Source organism: Talpa occidentalis, unplaced genomic scaffold (assembly GCF_014898055.3).
Source record: "Talpa occidentalis isolate TD23 unplaced genomic scaffold, MPIMG_talOcc4v2.1 talOcc4.8, whole genome shotgun sequence".
Classification (NCBI taxonomy): domain Eukaryota; kingdom Metazoa; phylum Chordata; class Mammalia; order Eulipotyphla; family Talpidae; genus Talpa; species Talpa occidentalis.
In genome coordinates this window covers 36,433,695-36,455,803 of record NW_023605194.1, presented here as the reverse complement: position 1 = coordinate 36,455,803, position 22,109 = coordinate 36,433,695, and the positions used below count along the sequence as shown (strand labels likewise).

At 46.8% G+C, this 22,109-nt stretch overlaps 1 protein-coding gene across 3 annotated transcripts; it reads left to right on the top strand.

Annotated features, from left to right (window-relative positions):
• Positions 1 to 867: 867 nt before the first annotated feature.
• Positions 868 to 20,203, top strand: PRXL2A (peroxiredoxin like 2A). 3 transcript variants are annotated; one of them, XM_037496064.2, is made up of 6 exons: positions 868 to 1,045; positions 10,959 to 11,121; positions 13,214 to 13,305; positions 16,215 to 16,355; positions 16,724 to 16,888; positions 19,483 to 20,203. In XM_037496064.2, exons 2-6 carry the CDS (start codon positions 10,983 to 10,985, stop codon positions 19,594 to 19,596), a joined length of 651 nt encoding a protein of 216 aa, XP_037351961.1. In that variant the 5' UTR covers positions 868 to 1,045; positions 10,959 to 10,982; the 3' UTR covers positions 19,597 to 20,203. The 3 variants fall into 3 exon arrangements, with proteins under 3 accessions (XP_037351961.1, XP_037351959.1, XP_037351960.1); XM_037496062.2 differs by having other exon boundaries at positions 10,942 to 11,121; XM_037496063.2 differs by lacking the exon at positions 868 to 1,045 and adding an exon at positions 5,925 to 6,059.
• The last annotated feature ends 1,906 nt before the right edge of the window (positions 20,204 to 22,109 follow it).

Below are 22,109 nucleotides of genomic sequence, written 5' to 3'. Positions count from 1 at the left end.
GAGGAACGGAACTAAGGGGTCAAGCCAAATCTAGTGATATTCAGAATCTGCGCAGTCAAGACACATGGGGGGGGGCGGGCCGCGGGGCAGGGGAGGGAGGGGGCGTGCTCCAGGTGAGCTGTCGCTCACCACCCTCTGCCTAATGGCCAGTATTTGGGGGTGAAAGAGAATATGGAATGAGGCCAGAGGTTGGCAATTCTGAGTTTGCTCCTAAAGCTTAAAGTCACACTCATTGGAAAGTGTCGGTCCTAAAGATCCCCCTTCCCTATGGTGGGGTGGGTGGGTGAAAAAGCACCACGAGAAATATTGCTCAAGCCCTCACGGAGAACGGCAAGGTGGTGACTGCCGGATATGAAAGGTGCTTGCAGATGCCATTAGGACAATCAGGGTCTCCTTTTGCAACCGGTAGAGGCCCTAGGAATGCGTCACGGTTTTAAGATCGCCGCTTTCTCAGGACTGAACGAAGCTTAAGCTGTGGGAAGAAAGCTCAGGCGCGCGCGGCCGGAGACTGGCACTGGCTCGGGGCTTTGATCCCCGGGGGTCGTGCAGCCTCGGCAGGGAAACCTGCACCGAGAAGGAGCTCCTCCCACAGAGGGCGGGGCTTCCCCGGGGAGGGTGGAGGGAGGAGCTCCTCCCACAGTGGGCACAGTGGGCGGGGCTTATCCCCGTAGAGGGTGGAGGGAGGAGCTCCTCCCACAGTGGGCACAGTGGGCGGGGCTTATCCCCGTAGAGGGTGGAGGGAGGAGCTCCTCCCACAGTGGGCGGGGCTTATCCCCGGAGAGGGTGGAGGGAGGAGCTCCTCCCAGAGGGGCGGGTCTCGGTCACGTGGGAGAGGCGCAGCGGCGCGCAGCGAGGCGCAGGCGCGCACCTGCGCAGGCGCGGGGTCCACTCCTGGGACCCTTGGGGTCCGGGAGGCTCAAGTCCGCTGTACCCCTCGGCGTCCGCCGGGAGAGGAGGCGGGCGGGAGGGAAACGCTAGCGGTACGTGTACGCTTAGGGCTCTGCGAGGCAAGTGAGGTCCGCGAAGGCGGAATCCGCCACGGCAGGTGAGGAAACTGAGGCAGGATCGGGAAGGCGGGCCGCGTGGCGGTGTGCGGGGTGTTGATGAGGCCCGGAGCCGGCGTGATCGCCTTTCGTTCCGACCCGAGGCCTGCACCCTCCCTCAAGGAGGACGCCCCCTCCAGCCCCGGCGGCGCCCCTTCCTCTAGCGCGGAGCTCCTCGGTCAGTGGGAAAACCCCACCTTTGGGGTTAGAGCACCGGGGGCCGGAACCCACCCAGGCATGACCCCCTTTTCCCCTCCCCCAGGCTTGAGGCTGGTGGCTTGATGGCACTGACCTGCCTGAATCGTAGGGACAAAAAAATTGACAAAAGGACTTTGCCCTGCGGCGAGTCTGCCCCGCGGGGCCGGGCCAGGGGCTACCGGGGCATAGTGGGAATGGTGGGCGCAATGGCTCGAGTTGAGGGGTAGAGGCCACGGGACCTGGCCGTCCTAGCCCCTGTGCTTGTATAGGGTCGTGTGTGTGTGGGGGGGGGGGGGGTTAGATTTATTTATTTATTTATACAAGCACTGGGTACAGTCAGAAGCGCGGGAGGGTGAGAGAATTCACCAGAGCCAGAGCGGGGAGCAGAGCAGGCAGAAGGACCGAAGTACACTGCTGAGGGGAGCAGCGGGCGGCAGGAGAGGTCTGCGCGCCATGCGGGACCCTCGCCCGGTGGCCAGGGATCGAGCCCGCGCTGCAGAGGCTGCGGGCGGCTTCGCAACCCAGCGCTCAACCGCTGCGCCACTGGGGAGGTCCTATAGGGTCGTGTGTTTTATGGGACCCCGGTTTCTGTTTTTTTTTCCAGAATCTCACATTCACCTATTTCCTCCTTTCCATCAAAGGGTATAAAACTCCTGACAAAACTTGGAAGAGCCCAAGTGTGCTGTAGTGTGGGGATAAAAAGAGGAACGAGACACCAGCCTGACAGTCTCGTGGTGGTTGTAGGAGCGGGGGTGGGGGTGTGTGTGAAGGAGATGGAGAGCAAGAGTAAGGTCCATTCTGACTAGGACTCTGGGGAGACAGCACACCTGGGGAGTCAGAAAGTGGACTAGGATGCAGGCCCAGCTGACCCTGGGCCAGTTTTCCTTTACCATAATATATACCACGCTTGTTTTTGCCACACAGTTACTTAAACTTTATTTTCGTGGGTTTTTTTTTTTTTTGTCCCCTTGTATTTTCTTTTGAGCTTGACCAATGGTTAAAAAGAAAATGATCACATAGGATTTACTTTGAAAAACATTAACGAGCTTGTATAGTTTTGGTTGATTCTGCCCCCACCCAGCCCCAGTGACTGAGAATTGAGATCCAGAATGTACACCCTGCCTCCTTGGAACATATACAGTCATCAGGAACCCTTCATTTTGTGTACCATCAACATTTTAGGGGTTATCATTGGTTAATCTAGAATTGAGAAACAAGTATATCTTACATTTATAGCATTCTTTGTAAGGTAGTTTACACAGATTCCATACATTTTGTCCTTTGATTTCTACAACTCTAGAAAATAATTCAGGAATAATTTTCATTTTACTGATGGAAAAACGGTGCCTTGTCCAGGTTTTACAATTTTTAGGAATTTGAATTAGATTTTAGTTACTCTTGGTCTGGTCTTTCCCACATCTCCTTCCTTCAGAAAGGCAGGTAACTCGCTTGAGATTTATGCATTGTGTCTGAGATGTAGAGTTGTTTCTGATGGACGTCTCATCAGCTCATGTCACTTAAAAGGTGCTCAAAAAAGTTTGGATGGGACTAGAATTCTTGGACTTCCCCCTTACCACCCCCCCCCCAGCCCTGTCAATATCCCAAGAGTAAGGAAGTTCTACCATCCTACCTACCAGCTAGGTAATTTGTCGCTTCATGAAATGTGGCACAGAGAAACTCCAGGTTTCCCTATTCTGAGGTTTATGTGGCAAGAACTGTCTAGAGGCACTGTGAAGGAACCGGCCTCACCTCTGAGCTCACTGGCCTCTGGCACAGTGAGATTACAATTGGGCAGTGCCCTTTGCCGTCTCTGGAGCTGGTAGTGCAGAAGGCGGTGTTATCGGGCTGCAGAAGAGACAGTCTGTGTTGTAGAGTCTGCAGAGCAGAGATTTGGAGACTGAGGCAAGTAGATAAGAGCTCATTGTGAGTGGCTAGTCCCATAGTACTTGATGGCAAGGGTAAAGGGGAGGGCATCCCACACTGCTCATAGGGCTCTGGGCGCCCGTATCATTGGGCTAAACTGGCATTTTCAAGCCTCTTAGAACCTTGTGACTCAGGGAGTAGAAATACAGAATGGCTTCTAGCTGAGAATGGGCATTGATAACCCTTAAGAAAACATTTGTCTGTGGATTGTAAGCTGCTAGCAAAGCATCAAACTTGAGAAAGGCAAGCTCTCTAGCCACCAGATTCCCCCAGTTCTATTCAGGAGCAGTTTTGTTCTCAGCTGCCTTCTTGGCAGGGAACAGACTGCAGATGTTTAGACCACCCATTCCTGACCCCTGACATCCACCCCCATCCTTTCCGCCCCCCTCCACATACACTAGTCTAGCCTCTGCAGCTGTGTCCAACGCAGGATAAATAGCCATGGACTGGGAGTTGTAAGACCTAGACCTGAGTCCCAGGAATCTACTGTCCAGTTCCACCCCTGTGTGATCTTAAACTAGTAGTGCCTCTGGGCCTTAATTTTCTCATTTCCTCAGTGATGCACAGGCAGAACTAGACTTTTGAGAGAAAGAGAAGAGAACAGGACAACAAAGAAGGAAGATGAAGCACTTTGTACCCTTGTTTACTGAGGGCCAAGGCAAGAAGGCCCAGGTGCGCTCATTGCCTCCCTGGGTGCTCATTTCTCCCTTCTTTTCTATTTCAAGTCAACTCATTCAGAGGAGGGAGGATTCCTGGGGTGGGACTGGGCTGGGCAGGTGTACCCTTCAAATTTGGAATATGTTACTGTCTCTACTTGTTTCAGGCATGAGTTAACCCACCCAGCACTGATATTTTGTTTTATTATCACTCTAACAGTTCCTGCCCAGAGGCAACTCCTGAACAGAAAGGAATTCAGCCTGGGGAAGCAGGGAGAGAGAACATGTAACCCCCTCCCCCCAGCAGAAGAGTAGTAGTGGCAGGTGCTCCCATGGCTTTCTGGCTGTCAGTTCCCTGAAGTTGCTATATAACATGGGACTTTTCAAGTCTCTGGATGTCAGAATTCAGACAGCTGTAGAGATTTTCTAGTTCCTTCCTTTGTACACACAAGGAATCCCAGGCCCAGCTTGAATGTCAACTTATCTGAGCTCACCCTGCCACAGAGCAGTGGTCTTAGGACCCAACTCAAGGTCATCAAAGCCCCAGACTTGAGTGTTTTCTGTAAGGTCAATCCTGTCCACAATTACCATCCATATTGAGCTGAAATTTGGTGACTGGGAGTTTATTTTCCAAGTCTGCTTCTATGTGGTGCTTAAAGATTAAATTCACATCAGAGATTCATTAGCTTTTTAATGCCTACTAATTGCCAAGATTTGTTGTTAAGTGCTGGAATTGCAGGAATGAACAAGACAGCGACCCCTGCCCACATATTGCTCCAGTATGTTGTGTAGAAAGACATGTAAATAACTAGTATGTACTAGTTATATATATATACTGGGTCCATTTGCTTATGCAGAGGTATATGCATGTTCACACATGTATGTACATTATATAATCAGGTGAGGGAGTAATCAATTGTTGAAGCTTTCAGGGAAGGCTTTGGAAGGAAGTGTTCCTTGTACTGGACCTCTAGCTAGTTGGCATGGGTAGGGAGAGCGTTCTGGCTAAAGGGAACAATATAAACAGCATTGCAGAGGCCTAAAAAAAACGTACAGTCTTGGCACATTGAGTGGTCCTGCAAGGGTGCTGAAGTAGCAGGGTGTGGGGCCAGAACAGTGGACTGAAGTAAGCCATGATGGGCCCTTTTGGCCATGCTGAGGAGTTCTTTGTTAATGAAGAGTCTGAAAGCAAGGAAAGGATATGATCAAGTTGGGGTGTGTGAGAATCACCTGGAGAATAAGTTGCAGAGGCCCTGACTGGAGCCAAGCCAAGTTCAGTTTTGTGAACTTGTTACTGAAGTAGGGCAGGGACAAAATGATAGGGGCCTGGGCATAGATGGCAGCAGTGAGGTTGGGAAGAGGCTGGGTAGTTAACACATTTGATAGGACAGACAGAACTTCTTGACTGATTAGATGTGAGCAATGAAGGGCAAAGAAAAGTAAAATGTGACTCTGTTCTGAACAGTTTGCTACATGCTTGTCATGCACAGACTAGGAAACTGGAAGAGAAACTGACTTTAGTGGATGGATATCAGTTTTGGACATGATGCAACAGAGATAACATTCATTCCCCCTGCTTCCCCACCACCCCACACTATCTCCCCTCGCCACCCCCCTGAAGGTTAATACCAAGGTAGTGGGTGAGCTCCAGAAGTAGGTGAGGTCACCCAGGAAGGGAATGTGGGTTGAGAGGAGCCGCTTAAGTAACTTTAAGACAAGGAAGAGAAGGCAAAAAGGAGTAAAGAATAGATAGCAGGTGAAGGGTCTGACTAGTGCCAGCTCACCTCCTGGGTGTGGGTTGAAGAACCAGGCAAGGGAGCTGGCCACAGGAGCAGCCACAGAAGAAAGGACGTCTTCCTTTGATTCCTGTTGGTGTGACACAGGCACTGCGCTAAGGGTTTCGCTTCATTGGCCAGTGCCGGATAGCAGAAGGGAGTCTCTTGGCACTTGACAAATGTTATAATCTGCATGACTGCAGATGACTCAAACTTTGTTCCACTTTTTTGAAGGCCTAGGGGGGCTTGGCAGCTTTCCATTTTGATGTGTTCTGGAGATTGATTATTGGCAGCTGAAGGAGCCTGGGGGTTTCTGGGTGGCCTGGTCTGCCTACGAGCGAGCATAGGGCCATAGGCTAGACTCCAAAGCCCCACCTCCAGCCCGCCCCTCTGCCTGATTCCTGCCTGCTCACGGTTGGCTCAGCCTCTTTGTCAGCAGAGCAGAGGTGTAGGCGCTGTGGATGGTGAGTGCCTTGTTTCTAGGTTTGAACCTCAGCCGAGGTTGAGGATAAGGGGCTGAGTTTGGGGGAGGAATGGTGCCTTGTGAAGCTTTGGCCTATAGGGAAGAAGTAATCTGGAAGTAGAATTGATCGGGGGCGAGGGGATGGTGGTGGTAGGGCTATGACGGGGAACTAAGAAGTGCAGACTCTAAAGTGAGCTGTTTCAATAGAATTATGTAGAATTATGCGCTCTCTGGGCTGCTTTCCTCTGTGCTTTCTAGTCCCACTCCCTCACTTTGGAGTTGAGGGAAATGTGGCTGGGGGAGGCATCAACCCAGCTTGGATTAGGGATCCGGGCTGGGTCTCCTCCCCACCCCCAAGCAGGTCCCAGTCCAGAGCTGCCGCTCTGAGCTGCCACAGCTGTTGTCTGTGGTCTTATGCTTCACCTTCTTCCTTAGGAGAGGGCTGGATCAAATAATTCCCGCAGTGGGGAGTGGAATACTCTAGCTGTGTCAGATGGGGACTGACTCCCCTGTACACAGCTTTGCTATTATTTTTTTAAAAAACTGACCCTTTCCTTAACAGAAGGGGGATAAAAAGGGGAGGAAAGAGAAGGGCATCTGTCACAATGGTGCATTTCCTTTAAAGTAAACATAATCTGACTGTATGTGATGACTGAAAAAACAAGTTGATGTTTCTAAATTCTCTTTAAGACTAAGGGGATCATGTACCCCTTGGCCTCCTGAAACCCACAGATGAATATGTGGGGAGGGAAGCTGTGACAGAGACTGCAAAAGTTGGAGTCCTAGTGATCTGGGTCCAGGTCATAGTGCTGCTGCCAGCTGTACTATGAGGAAATTTCTGAACTTCATTGTTGTCAGCCAGAAAACAGGATTATCTCTGCTTCATAAGACTGTTGAGTGAATAAAGTCAGGCCATACGTGTCAAGTGACACCAAGTAAACACAGAGGGGGACACTGAAAATGCATTTTGATATTAAGGCTCCCTCTGCCCCCTCCCCTTTTTCGTGGGTGGGAGTAGATGTGAGTCAGGATTCAGAAGTTGCAATGGTACGCCCTCTTAAGACATGCCAGGGTATGAATTGTTTGGTAGCTTATGGGGTCTTCGCTGAGGGGCTGGACCTTCAGGTGTTTCCAGAATCAGTTTTCACTGCTTCCCACTGGCAGAAGAATCAGCTGCTGTCCACTGGGAGTAAGATGTTCATGGAGAGAGCGGACTCGCCTCTAGTGTGCCTATGCTCTCATATCTTAATGCTGCAGGACCTGAGGAGCACTTTCACCCTCCCCAAAGGGGAGGTTCTCAGCCGTACTTTCTGGATTGCAGCCAGAGGTAGGGTGGTGTGGGTAAACAATACTCCTAGGGGTTTTGAAACCCAAATGGTATACTCTAGTTCTTGAACTTGAATTAGAGAGGCAGGAACCTTTAACAGGTAAGTTTGAGTTTTCAGAGTGCCTTCAGCACTGGATCACCCCCAGCCAGCCTGCTGCTTCCCAGGCGTGTTCAGCTTAGACCTAATCTTATTCTTCCAACCTGGCTCTCTGGACCCTGTGCTGGCTCCAAACCTCTTCCTCCTGGGTGCTTCTGTGATTGCTCAGACCAGATGTACCCGGGTCTTATTTGGTGTAGTCATAGTCCCATGTTTATACCTTACCATTCCTTTCCACTTCAGTTTCTGTTTTCTGTGTACTAGGCCAGTATCTCCTTAAGGTTTATGTATCGTTTAATTTTATGTCCCCCTCCCCCATTGCCATTTGGTGAATGGGTTGGTGTTGAATAGATATTTGGAAATAAATGTTGAATCTAGTTGAGTCCGACTCCCTTGTACTTATGAGCAAGCAGGGGGGCAATGGAATCTGTTTGTCTCTAAGAACAGCAGTGGTGAGTTTGAAAGGTGCGGAGTTGCACTGTGTGGGTCCCTGATTTCCTGAAATTCACTGATGGGTCCCAGGAATTGAAGGATAGATGTCAGCTGGCCTTTGAGTACTGACACAGAGATATTATCCAGCCTGTGTTCACACATCACACCATGTGCTCCTGAATCAGCCGCACATGTCAGACGGCCAGGGAGGTTTTGAAAGTGTGTAGAGGTGCAGAGATTGTTCCAGGCTCTGGGGCAACCTCTTTTTATGGCAGGCGAAAACTCTTGTTTTCCCATTATTTCAGTGAACTGTAATCTATTAATGTGTAACTTTTCCAAGTAAAAGAATTGGAAGCTGGCCTGTGAAAGCATCTTTCCTGCTTGCCTTAAGAACTTTGGTCCTCCATAGTCATCTTCATCATTGTATTGAATTCAGTTCAGTGCACATTGATGGAGAGCTCACCGTGTACCAGTCGACTCTATGCTGGACTTGGGGGATTCAGAGACAAAATGAGGGACAGAGTCAAAGGTGAGAAGCTGGCAAATAGGTCCAAATCAGAGGGCACATGGGTGCAGTTTGGGTGCAGTGTCATATGGGGGTGAATAAACATCTCTGAGGTGTGGGAATGGGAGTAGGCAGAACATCCAGGAAGACTGCAAAGAGGTGTCTGAGTCTTGAACAGGAGGAATGAGGTAGGACATTTCAGGCACAGGCATGGAGAATGCTCACATCTTTGACTCATTTTCACCATCGCTGCCTCCACACAATGATCTAAGGGAACACAGTGACCTGCGGGAACTGAAGTTGGGCCTTGAGGAGGGCCCGGCCCTCCAATGCAACCTGTCCCTATGGCGGTACTTTATTCTATAGTTTATTGGCCAGCCAAGCATAAGAGCCTGAATTCTTTGCTCTCGGACAGTGCTTCTCAAATATAATGCTCATGTGATTGACTAACTAAATTATAGTTTATGACCTCTTATTTCTGAGGTAAAGCTTGAGATTCTGCATTTCTATGCGATGCCAAATCTGCCAGCCCATCAAGCCACCTTTGAGTAGTGGGATTAAAAGAAACTTCCAGTTTGTGCCCCCACCATCAGATACCATGGCAGTACCACCTCTCTCCCAACACATACACCAGCCTGCCATTTTTCCTCTTCCCTAGGTCACACATGCCAGATTCCACTTCCTTAAATGCTGTTTTCATTTGTTCCTTGTTACCCTCTACCCCTACTCCCTGGAAGAGTTGCCTTTTATTTCTTTTATTTCTTAAATCAGCTTCCCATGCTGACCTAAACACTAGCTTGGTCTACCCTTCTCTTCCTGAGGTCATGACCTCCAGGTCACTACCACCCTTTCCTCATGGCAGGGAATTCCTCACAGCCCCCTTTCCTTGGTAGCGACAAGCAGATTTGCTTAATCCTTTGGAGAAATCCTCTCCCAGCCAAGTCCTGCAGAGGAGAGGTGAGTCTGTGGCTCGGTAGGATGAGTTTAGATGTTATATACATGTTATATACATGTTATATATATTAGATGTTACTCTGGGATCTCAGCATATGGAATCATGCTATTGTTTAGGGGGGAAGGTCCCCCAGGAAAGTCAGATCTTAGCATGACTAGAAAACTAAATGGAAAGAAAGGTGTTGTAAATGTTGTCAGAAGGCAGGCTGTATGGGGGCACCTGCTGCTATTACATGGGTGGGCAGCTTTCAGGAGTGCCCACCCAGAAGCACAAGGCTTCCCTACTAGAGGAATCCTTAATCCTTAATGAGCACTTAAACCTGAGCTAGGAACCTGGCTGGATTCGCTGTAGGATCTGCTACCTGATGCAGACATCTTTTTTTCCTTTTTTTTAAAGATTTATTTATTTATTTATACAAGCACTGGGCACAGTCAGAAGCGCGGAGGGTGAGAGAGAATTCACCAGAGCCAGAGCAGGGAGCAGAACAGGCAGACGAAGTACATTGCTGAGGGGAGCAGCGGGTGCGGCAGGAGAGGTCTGCACACCACGTGGGACCCTCGCCAGCAGGTGGGGATCGAACCAGCACTGCAGAGGCTGTGGACAGCTTCGCAGCCCAGCGCTCAACCACTGCGCCACTGGGGAGGCCCTGATGCAGACATCTTTTGCCCAGTCCCTCTGAAGCAGACACCCCAGCACCATGCTCTTCTTGATGTGATACCTGTTCTCTCAGTCTCCCACTCATTCCACAGACTTCTCTGTAGTTCTTTTCACAGGGGAAAACATGACAGGTTAGACCCTGATTCATAATGGCCATCTATTAAATGATACTATTTAAAAGGTGTTAGATGTTTAGGATATTTGCTTTCTTATTGGCTGTAGTTTCATGTATTGCCTTTTACTTGTTTTGTTTTAACATGTGCCTGCTGTATTTGTATAATATGTAAAAAATAAAACTATTCTCAGTTTGGAAAAGTGTGCTGCAATTGCCTGCTCAGCATGGGTGAAGCCTGGTGGGGTACTGGCTGGGGACTGGACGAATAGGACATAGTCTCTGTTTCCGAGGGATTCACAAACCAAACAGAAAGAGGGGGTAACAGAAGAGTGTGACTGGTGGTCTGTGTACCCTCTGACCACAGAAGAGAAAACTGCCTCCTACCCAGGGAGATAACAGAGACACTATCCTCTGAAGGAAAAGCAGGCACTACCAAGGAGGGGCTGCGGAAGTAGTTGGCTCCCAAAGCACACAGAATGGAAGTGCACCACAGAGCTGAGGCTTTGGGCATGGGAAAAACAACAGTCAGAGAAGTGTCTGAGAGGCTGTCATTTCTCTGTCATCACTCCTGACTTACTGGTGACCTTCTTGGGACAGAAACCAGATGTTTGTTGTGTCTGCAAGTTCTTGTGTCCGTGGATGCTTAGTGACCCTCATCCAGTGCCATCTCTGATACCTCTGCTCCCCTCTTTTGCCTCTGGCCTCCTGGGTGGCAGCCCAGAGCCTTGCATGGGACATCAGATCCCAGCTATCTTGTGGGAACAGTAACGTCGTCTTCTTCCTCCCGATCTCCAGAAATGTCTTTTCTCCAGGATCCAAATTTCTTCACCTTGGGGATGTGGTCCATTGGTGCGGGGGCCCTGGGGGCTGCTGCGTTGGCACTGCTCCTGGCCAACACCGACGTATTTCTGTCCAAGTCCCAGGAAGCAACCCTGGAGTATCTGGAGGATATAGACCTGAAAACACTGGAGAAGGGTAAGCAGTGACCCCTCTGGCCTCAGTACTTTTCCAAGAGACTGGGATGCAGGCTTACTTTTTTTTTTTTTTCTTCCTAAAATAGCTTTCTCCCTCTCTCCCTTTTTTTTTAAATTAAAAAGCTAATGTAAACAACATTAGGAAAAATTTCCTAACACTTTCAATTACTGATAATTTCATTATCCTAACATCATAAACTTTTTCTTTTTTTGCATATTCTTTTTGATGTGTACATATTTTATATAGTTGTGATCTTGGTGAATGTGATATTTTGCATTTTAGCTTCTTCCTATCAAAAGTAGTTTTCACTTTCTGTTGTTGTCTATGATGATACTTGTTCCCTAATATGTAGTAAAAGCATACCTATGTGTTCTGAGGAATTTCAGGCTCTTGAATCGTCACAAAAAAAGAACCCGTAAGTCAAAAAATTTTGAGAAACGCTATATCCAATTCCATGTTCCTGAATTCAGGGATTTGCTTATGAAATAGGTGTCTGGATTGCTCCTGGAGCAGCCGTGGTCAGCTATTACCTACAGTGCAGCTTTAGCACCTGGGGCTACACAAGGTCACACTTTTCAAATGGACCTTTTTTGTTGACCTCTTTTGGGGGACCTCATTTGGATTCCCTGGTTAACCACTAAGAGCCACACATGTGAATGTGATAGTTCTTGCTGTCTGCTCTTGGTATTTGATCTGTAACCTGGTGGGATTCCAATTATGCTGATAGTGTGGGTGCCATTTGCAAGGGAGTTTGATGATAGTTGGGGCTCACTGACTGGGTGCTCTCCAGATTGGCCTCTCAAAAAAGGAGACCATCATCTACTTAGAAAGTGAGGAAGGTTATCAAGAGAAGGCAGGAACTGAGACTGTTTAATTTATGACATAAGTCACATACCTTAAAAGGGACTAAAATTTCCCCTGCAGAGAGAGAGCTGTTTAGCTTTGTTCAACCCAAAGTTTCCCAGTCTCATTTGATTGTAGGCCCTTCCTTTTTCACATAACACCCCCTAAGTACATGGGTTCATCTGAGAAATGCTAGAACAGTAAGTGTTCCTACATATTGAACCCTCACCAACTCTGTGTTACCAGAAGCTGGTATAACACAAACACATTTTATATCTTTTCATACTTCCTGCAGCCCAAAGTGGAGTTGCTAGACATGTGCATTTACAAATCAGGAAACAGGTTTAGGAGGAGACGCGGCATACCCAAGATCACACCTCTAGATAGACTCAGTGTGACCAAGGAGCCCGGCTGGAGTGCGTGACTGTCCTACCCTGAAGCATTTCCTTGGTGGACATTCTACCTCCCTCCTATTCATAATACTGCAGTTAATATATTTAGGTGGAAAAAAATTTCAACTTTTATTGACGTAATCCTTTGAATACTTTTTTTTAAAGGTTTATTTTATTTATGTATACAAGAGCTGGGGTGTGGGCCAGAGGCCCAGGGGTAGGGTGGTGGTGAGAGGATTCACCAGAGACAGAGTGGGGAGCAGAACAGGCAGATCTACTGGAATACATTGCTGAGGGGAGCAGCGGGCGAGACAGGAAAGGTCTGCTGCGCCATGTGGGTCAGCTCCCTGACCAAGGATCGAACTCAGGCCGCAGTGGCTGGTGATAGCTTCATGGAGCTGAGATTCAACCCCATGTGCCACCAGGGAGGCCCCCTTTGAATACTTTTTTAAGAGTTGGGGTTTTCTTTGGCAAAGCACATGATCTCTTTCAGTTTTTGACCATTTATCTGCCCTAAAGGATTGTTACAATATCCAACAAAGTAATTTGTTGTTTCTCCAGAAATGTTTCTTTTTGAGATGTTCAAGTTTGCTAATAAATTTATATGGAGGAGAGTGATTTTGGGTATATAGTTGGGCCCTTATGCTATATTAATTTTCCTCAGAAGGATGAATATTTCCTGTCTGTGTATCCTGTTTGCTTTTCCCACATGTGAAATGCCTTTCCAGGTCCTCTGCTAGGCCTGGTGGCCTTAATGAGCTGATTAGCAGTCGGGCTGGGCGAGGATGGCCTGGGTGAGGCTGGGAGGGGCAGGGCTGGGCAGAGATGATAACCGAAATCCCTTTTCTTCTCCCCAGAACCAAGGACTTTCAAAGCAAGGGAACTCTGGGAAAAGAATGGAGCTGTGATCATGGCTGTGCGGAGACCAGGCTGTTTCCTCTGTCGAGAGGTTAGTGCATTTGAAGGTCTGTTTGGAGAAAGGATCCTTGTAACTGATGCCAGTGCATTTCCGGCCAGGACCAGGGACCTTTTGCCTCACTTTAGTCTTTGATCAACATTGACCCATTCCACTATTTGCTCTAGGTATTTCTTTTTGACATATTCTCCATTTCTGTTCATTTAACTGCTCATCATATCCTGAGTTAGCAGCACATTTGACTTTCCTTTAGTATCCTGAAGCCATTTCACTCTTGTTCTACTATTTGTGTCCTGGAATATCTTCCCATTTAATTAAGGGCAGGGATTAGATCCAGTTCCACAGTCCTGATATTCAGTGCAGGGATTTGCTTATTGAAATTGATGTCTGGGTTGTTCACTGACATGGGCATGGTCAGTCCTTCGTGGAGTATAGCTGCAGTATGGGGATTCACAAGGTCTCATTTGAGAATGAACCTGCCTATCTACCTCTTCCTGGGGAACCTACTTAGGGTCCCAGGTAGACAGCTGAGAGCCATACATGTAAATGTTGTGGTTCTGTTGCTTTGCTATGTGCTGTTAGCATTGGATCTGTGGCCTGGTGGGATTTCATCATGCTGATAGTATGGGTGTGTCACTGGCATGAGTGTTTGATGAAAGTTGGGTGGTCTCCAGTTTGGCCCCTCAAAGGGAAGCTATTATTGTCTGTTTAGAAAGTGAGGAAGCTTGCCAAGGGAAAGCAGGGCCCAGCCTTGTCACTTTACAGATAGGCAAACCAAGGATGGTTCACTGGCCTGTCCATAGTTACACAGTGAGTTGGTGACAGAAGCCCCAGATTCTGAGATGACTGCCTAGCATTGGGCAAAGTCAGGAATGACCAGTCTCCAGCTCTCAAGTAGTGGCCCTGGTCCTGTCCAGGTTGTCATCCTCGTTTCTTTGGTTGTCCACTCTGACCTGAAGCATTATCTTTCAGCCTTGCAGATCTCTCCCTTGATGTGTAGTTAGGCTGGCATAGAATCTACTAATATGCAGTGACGCAGCTGTACCTTACATTCAGAACACATTCATGCCTGCTTATCTCATTGATTCCTCATCATATCCCTGTAAAATAAAGGTTATTTTACAGAAGATAAACTGAGGTCCAGAGTTGTGGCAAAGTCACAGTGCTGTATTGCCTGTTGCTACTATAAAAAATTATCACAACCTCAGTGACTTCAGAAAAAACATCTTTATTATAGTTCTAGAGGTCAGAGTTCTGAAACATGTCTCATTGAGCTAAAGTCAAGGTGTTGGCAGCACTGATTCCCTCTGGAGGCTTTAAGGGATAGATAATTTCTTGTTTTTTCCAGCTTCAAGGGTCTTCATGGCTCTTTCCTTGGTTTTTAAAGCCAGCCCGGTTCAAGTTTTCCTCACTTTGAACCACTTCAATACTGACTCCTCTGCTTTCCTCTTCTACATTTAAGCACCCTGTGATTGTACATTGCAGCCACCCAGTCCAGAATAATCTTTAAAATGAGCTGATTAGCAACCTAAATTTCATCTGTTGCCTTAATTCCCCCTTGCCATGTAACAGAACATATTCATAGGTTTGTAGGATTAGGATGAGGACATTTTTGAGGGTGTTATTCTGCCTGCTGTAGAATTGAAGTAACTCTGGACCTTTGGTACATGTATGCCGGCAGATACTTACGTGGAGGCCTGTTGTGTCCTGGCAGGGCCAGGAACCCAAAGGGTTCCACGACGGTACCTCTGACAATGACTTGCTTTCTTGTTGCTTTGGTCTATACCCTGGCAGAGCATTTTGTGGAAACTTGTGTTTCTGAATGGGTGGTGTTGGGGTGGTGTTGGCAGTCAGAGTTATTTTGAATGGCCCAGGGCGGAGGTATGTCACTCAGTTTCTACTTCAGGGCTTGTGCAGTCACACACCCAGAGTCAATAGCCCAGGAAAAGTGAGTAAAACCTTTGATCTCACACACACAGGTGGTCTCTGACTGAGTCACCTGCAGGCCTCTTTGCTCTAGGCAAAGCCTGCCACTCCCTGATCCTTTTGATAAATGCATTGTAATGAATTCTGCTTGATCAGTGATCCTTTTTTGTTAGCTTGTTCTGGAAAATAAATGAAAAATTATAGGTTGTTGCCACTATACAGCACCATTTATATTAGTGATAAATGGACAGCATTTGAAAAAATTTCCTCCTATTTCTTTAATTTTGATACCAAAATTGAAAAAGGAATTTGTTCTTGATATTGGAGTTTTACCATGACACATGCAACTTGGTTTATTCATCCAGCACTCAGTTCCTGAGAATCAAGTCTGCCTGTTCTGATGAGCTCAGTACATTCTGTCCTCCCCATCATCCACCTTCACATCTTTCTACCTAGAATCTAGTACTTTCTACGTGCTAGCTGTGTGCCAGGCACTGAGGGGTACAAGAAATGGAGGGCATGGTTTTTAACTATGAGATGTACTTGGGAGCTCAAGAGAAAAATGGTAGACTCATAGAAAAAGTGACAAAGCAGAGATCCAAAGTTTGACTCTAGACTGGACTAGCCAGGGAGAACTTTTAGAACAGGGATCCCTATCTAGAGTGTAGAATATGTGCTAGTTCAGTCTCCTGCAGGGGAGGAGCTAGAAGATGAGTAGGAGACAGTAGTGGGGGTGTTTGGGTGCAGTCTCTTAGTTTCTGCATGTTCCCCAGTCATGGTTAGGACACACGTAACAGGAGCCTCGCCTCTCCTTCTCTCCATGGAGAAAACAAGCCCGGACTGAGCACTAACTGGGACAGTCCTTTGCTGGCTACACGGGGCTTGTTTCTGGCATTTTGTTGCCTTTGTCCTTGGGCATTCAGGGCCAACCATGCCTCGGGCCTGTAGGGAAGAGGGTACTGGTTGGCTGCAGAGCCCCAGGAGTTTGTGTCCCTGCATTTCCCTGTCTTCTGCAGGAGGCTGCAGACCTGTCCTCCCTGAAGCCCAAGTTGGACGAGCTGGGTGTCCCCCTCTATGCAGTGGTGAAGGAGCAGATCAAGTCCGAAGTGAAGGATTTCCAGCCTTATTTCAAAGGAGAAATCTTCCTGGATGAAAAGGTGCGTGTGCCGCGAGTCTGTCGACACAGATGTGGGGTTGTGCTTAGCCATAGGCCTTCATGCTGTCAGGCACAGGAACTCTGTAAGCTCTAGCAAGAAGTTCAAGTCACAAACAGTGCAAATCTGTTTCCCTAGGTTGGACCTCCCTTGAGGTCAGAAGCTGGACTCGGCAGGGTTCTCTGTTTCCTTGGGCAGTTGAGAGTCTTCCTGGATGGAGCTGCATGTGTGTTAGGTGGGGGGTGAGGACACAAACCAGCAGGCATTGGGTTTTTGTCAGAGAATGAATGCCCACTTGGAGAGCCTTTCCTCCTTGAGGAAGGCAGGCATACAGGCTACTCTTATGAGATCTGTCTTTCTCACTCCTACAGAAACAATTCTACGGTCCTCAGAGGCGGAAGATGATGTTTATGGGATTTGTCCGTCTGGGTGTCTGGTCTAATTTCTTCCGGGCACGGAGTGGAGGCTTCTCCGGAAACCTGGAAGGGGAAGGTTTCATCCTTGGCGGAGTTTTTGTGGTGGGATCAGGAAAGCAGGTAAATTCCTAGTGTTCACTTTTAGGTCTCTGTAAGCGTGAGATCCTGCTGTGGTTGGGGGGATGACTTCCAATCCTAGAGGTTCCCAGCCCTCCTTCCAGAAATCCAGGGAACATGGTGAGAAAGGGAGGGAAAATTACCATATACCACGCATCTGCTCTTAAGACATGAATCTGCTCACGAAGGAGTGCCAGTCAGTGTTTTGCAGGTACGTAACTTGGGACAGAGGGATAGATAAGTGACTACACCAAGGAATACACTGGCGATGCTAGGCCTGAACCCAGCTTTTCTGATGGCAAGTTGTTTTTCTGTGCACAAACAAAAACATTTTTATTCTGTCATGAATTTACTCCCTGTGGTGTTCCCAGGCTGTCAAGGATGAACAGTAGAGAAAAATGAAAAGGGATCGGGGGAGAGTGGGCAAAAAGAAAAAGTGAAAATTGAAGAATCAAAACAGACCTAATGAGGGGAAGTGGCAAGGAGACGTGGGGAGATGGTGTCAGGGCTGCCCAGCAGAAGTGCCAGACTCCTCTGCAAAGCAGCTGTTGGGGTCCTCACTACAAGGGTCCAGAAACAGCACAGGGGACCCTAAGGGAAGGTATGGAGAGAGCTCTGGCCCAGGAGGTAGTGGGTGGATGATCAGGTTGGACTGTGGCAGCCTCAAGCTGTGGTAACTATACCCCTTCCCACCAAAAGGTGGTGCCAGCAGGGACCGCAGGACACAGCAAGGATGGGGTAAAATTAGTGTAGGCTCATGGGCCTGGCGGGAGGACCTAGAGACTAGTAGTGGCTTGATTCTAGGCCTATCTCTGTCAACCTTGGGCATGAAATTAATACTTGGCCTCATCTGTAAAAAGACAGGTTTGGTCTGTGTTGGTAAATCTCACTACTAACAGTGACAATTTGGGAGAAATAGGAGCTTAGGCATAGGACTTCTTTAATTTCACACTTTCTAATTTCTTCCTTTTGTACTTTGGTGTCTGCTATCGCTTGCCTGTGTTAGAATGTAGAGTGAATTGTCTGATTTAACATGAACCTATTTGCTAATTTTTGGGTAAATATATCAGGTATCTTTGTGATAGTGACCACCAGCACCTGCCTTGGTCCAGCTGCTGGTATATATGACCTCATACATAATCTGTAATGTTAGGTATTTTTATTCCCATCTACATGTAAGAAAACCAGCCTACAATTGTGAAATAACTGAACCAAAAATGCTCAGGTAGAAAGTGGTCCAGTGGTAATGAAACTCAGAAACTCAGCTCTCCAGCTCCAGAGACCCTATCCTTTTTCTGGGGGTGATTCCTAAATATCCCTTGCACTTGGGCAGGCTACACCTCCAAGGATTCTCAGCCCCTTCAGGCTCTGGCACCCGGGGATTCCTTCTCCCTCCCTTTTTCCCCATTTCTGCTTCCCTTGGCTCCAGGGCAGGGCTTGGTTCACCTGCCAGCCTTCTCTTGCCTCGCAATGACTCACCTGGTGCTCATGGACTCCCCAAACCTAGCTGGCTCACTCCTGGTTGCTGGGTGTGTTGTTTGGCTTTGTTGGTGCTCTCAGGAACTCCCAGCCTTTTTCCTTCCCAGTGGAAGGTTGACTGGACTGGCTGAACTTCAGGACTTACCTCTGAGTTTCTTGGGAGCAGTTTTTGCAGTCCCACTGTGCCAGGAGCCACTCAGCAGGAAGGTCCTTTGAAATAATAATCTTCAAAGCATAATTCCTTTGAAGAAGTAATGTGTTTGCACTATAGATCATTTGAAAATGAGGAGAGCCAGTCTATAAACTTGACCACGCAGACTGTTAGAACAGAGATGAGCTAAGATGGCTTTCTTTTTCTTCTTTTTTAGAAAATGCGATCTTATTAAACTAAATGCTCTTTTTCATTTAACAGATTATGAACATTTCCCTCATTTCATTAATATATTCTTAGTATTTTTTGAAGGTCTTTATAAATAAAGGTACAATGAACATATTTGCAAATGTTTCTTTTTAAATTTGAGTTCCCAGATGCCATGAATCAATGAACTCTCACAAGGATTCCTTGATGCTGATCTCAGACACATTTTTTATCTTTTTTTTTGCCACTTTAGGGTACTTTCTGGGACCCTGTGTTCTAATGCATTTTGCTTCATAGTATTAGAAGTGAGTGGCCTCCTGTTTCTTAGGAAAACCAGAAACGTTCTCCCTTTTCAGATAGTCATTCAGTGTCTGCCAAAGTCTGACATCTGAGCCCCACTTCCTTACCTTCAGGCTTTTCTGTGTAAGCTCATTCCGTTCTCTTTGCCTGGAATGTTCTTTTACCTGCACCTCTACCTATAGCCATCCTAGTTACCTCCTGTGCTTTATCATCGTGGTGGTTTCCAGACTCTTGTATTTAATCACTCATGACTTCCTGCTCTGAAGGTGCTGCTTATACAGTCCAAATGCTTTGGTGTAGCTTGCCCGGAAGACTAAACTCCTCCAGGGCAGTCAGGTGGATTCGGACCTCTGTTCTCTGCTGTCAAAGGACAGAACTTGACGGATAGCTGATGCTTCATGTCTATCTTGTGAACAAGTAACTCCAAATGGCGACTGATGTTCCTCTTGTTTCCTTTTAGGGCATTCTCCTTGAGCACCGAGAGAAAGAATTTGGAGACAAAGTAAACCCAGTTTCTGTCTTGGAAGCTGTTAGGAAGATCAAACCACAGACTTTGGCCTCAGAGAAAAAGTGATTGTGTGAAACTGCCCTGCTCAGAGAGGACGAGGCACGCTCGGCTGTGTTTCCACTCATGGCCCGAAAGAGTTAGAAACCCATTTATGTCACATTCTCAGTAGAGATCATTAATATATTTTAATATTGTACTGTGTCTAGGCCCAAAAAGGCAAATTACCCCCCTCCCCAAAGATTGATAAAATTCAAAAATGCTAGTGAAGTTTTTTAGGTAAAACCTGGAAAATAGGATGTTGCTCCTCCTAAAAACATATATGGTGTTTGAGTGCTGTTATTTGAAATTATTTTTATTTTCATGTCTTCAAAAATCTAGGAAAAGTTAATGATTGACTTGAAGATTAAGGATATAAGATTTCTGACTTGTGTGTTTTCTGTTAATAACTTGTTATATGATAGTAAAGTAATGTTCATATAAAGGAATTATGTTCTGGATGGCTTGATAAAGGTAAATTATAAGGTGAAATCCATTATTTTCTTGTTTTTTATTCTAACCTTGAAGATTTGTTTTTCTGGAAGAAATGATCATCTCTTGCTATTATAAAATTGATTCAGAAATTGTCTGTAAATATAATTTTTTCTGATAGAACTACTAATAAAAATATTTACCATAACCATGTCTGAATTTAAATCATTGGTGCCAGAGAGACTGAGCATGAAAAATCATTATTTTCCATGGGTGTGCTGTAAGGTGTGTGTGGGAAGAATGGGGGCATTCTCCAGTTCTATTAATCTAAGAGGTTTGCAAATGACCATAAAAATTCATATAAGTGATTCTGCTGTCTCTAAGAGGATGGCTTTGCTATTTAAGATCAGTAACTGCTTTTAACTGATGGTCTTTAAACCTAATTTGGTGAGTGAGGAGAAGGAACAGACAAAATGAAATATAACAATCTATGAATTTGTTTTAGATTATGTCATGTGAGTAGGTATGAGGTCAGCAAGAATCCAAAGGGAGGCCTGACCTGGGGAGTCTGCTCAAGATATCAGATCAGCCCAGGAATAGGAAGGTAGAGATGGGAGTCCAGAGAAGAATATATACCCAGGGGACCAGCCCAGACAGGAGGAGACCTAGAAAAGCAAGAATGGAGACAGAGGTTGGAGCTGGGGACATAGGAGAGTGCCAGAAGGGAGTGTATAGAGTGAGTAGGGAGGCTGGTTTGGGACTGATACTGGGACTGGGCCTGACTTTGTGTGCTGGCTGTGTGGTATGTGCAGAGCGGCACTTTTGCAGACATCTTGGTTACACTGCTCACTACTAGAACAGCATCAGTACCGTGACTCATCCCCCAGCAGCTGCGATCCCTGGGATTCCAGCTACTGTTAACTCGGATAATTCTTTGGTGCCTGGAAGACATTTGATTCTGAAACAGTTCTTTTGCAACTACAAAAGAATAGATTCTGCAAGGACATTGCACCAGTGGATGCATGATCTCCTTCACCAGCTGTTTTACTCCTGGGTCCTCGTGTGCAATGGGTCTTCTGGGGTGAACATGGCATTTGGGCAAGAGCACCACATTGTGTCATGAGTTGAGTTCAAATTCTAGTTTATGCGACCCTGACCAAAGCTTTGACTTTAAGCTCTTCCACTGGTTAAACAGGATTGCTCCTTCCTGTCTTACCATTCAGAGCTGTTTGTTAGACGCCATTGGGGAAATGATAAATATTTAAAATTACTTCTCAAATCTTAATGCACACACAAGTCATCTTGTTAGAATGGAGACTGTTAATAACAAAGCTGGACAGTAATGAAAAGACAGTGAAGAGATTTTATTCAGTAACTACTGCAGTAAGGGAGAGGCCTCATAGAACTGATTTCAGTTGGACCGTGCACTGAAGTAACTGGTGTTTTAAAGGAAGAAGGAAGGAGAAGGAAGGAGGAGGTGGAACTCGGGCAAAGTCAGAAGGAGAAGATTACAATAAAGAAGAGGGATTGGTCACTGTGATTAGGCGATTTGTGTCTGCTAACTGGCTAGCTTGTCAATTTAGGCTTTTTCACAGAGAGTGGGGCCTAGTGCCCTGTCTTGATGATTACATTTCAAAGGGAGGACTCCCAGGTCCCTGAGAAAGACTCACCTGGGTTACAGGAGATACATACATATATACACACATACACGCACACACCCTGCGAGGGAGAGGAAAAGGATTTGTAACTGCAATATTTTTTTTAAATAAATGCTCTCAGAAAAGGGCTGTCAGAGGCCTACAGTCAGGTGTTTGTTGGCTGGAACAAATGGTACATTTGCAATTTTGACCTTTCCCAGGCAGGAACTCCAGGTCATTGTTTATCATTCCCTCATTGGCTTCTAATAAACAGCTCTGAGTGGTTCACAGGAATTAGTATGCCTATTTAACTAGGTCATCCCAGGGAATGCATTAGGTGTGCATTAAGGTTTGAGAAGCAATTTTAAATATTTATCATTTCCTCAATGGCTTCTAATAAACAGCTCTGAATGGTAAGACAGGAAGGAGCAATCCTGTTTAACCAGTGGAAGAGCTTAAAGTCAAAGCTTTGGT

Excerpts from the sequence above, each read along its gene's own strand:
- PRXL2A (XM_037496062.2), top strand. The coding sequence starts at position 10,944 with ATGTCTTTTCTCCAGGATCCAAATTTCTTCACCTTGGGGATGTGGTCC. Across the intron at positions 16,356-16,723 it reads AAATCTTCCTGGATGAAAAG|AAACAATTCTACGGTCCTCA; the intron begins GTGCGTGTGCCG and ends TCACTCCTACAG. Across the intron at positions 16,889-19,482 it reads TGGTGGGATCAGGAAAGCAG|GGCATTCTCCTTGAGCACCG; the intron begins GTAAATTCCTAG and ends GTTTCCTTTTAG.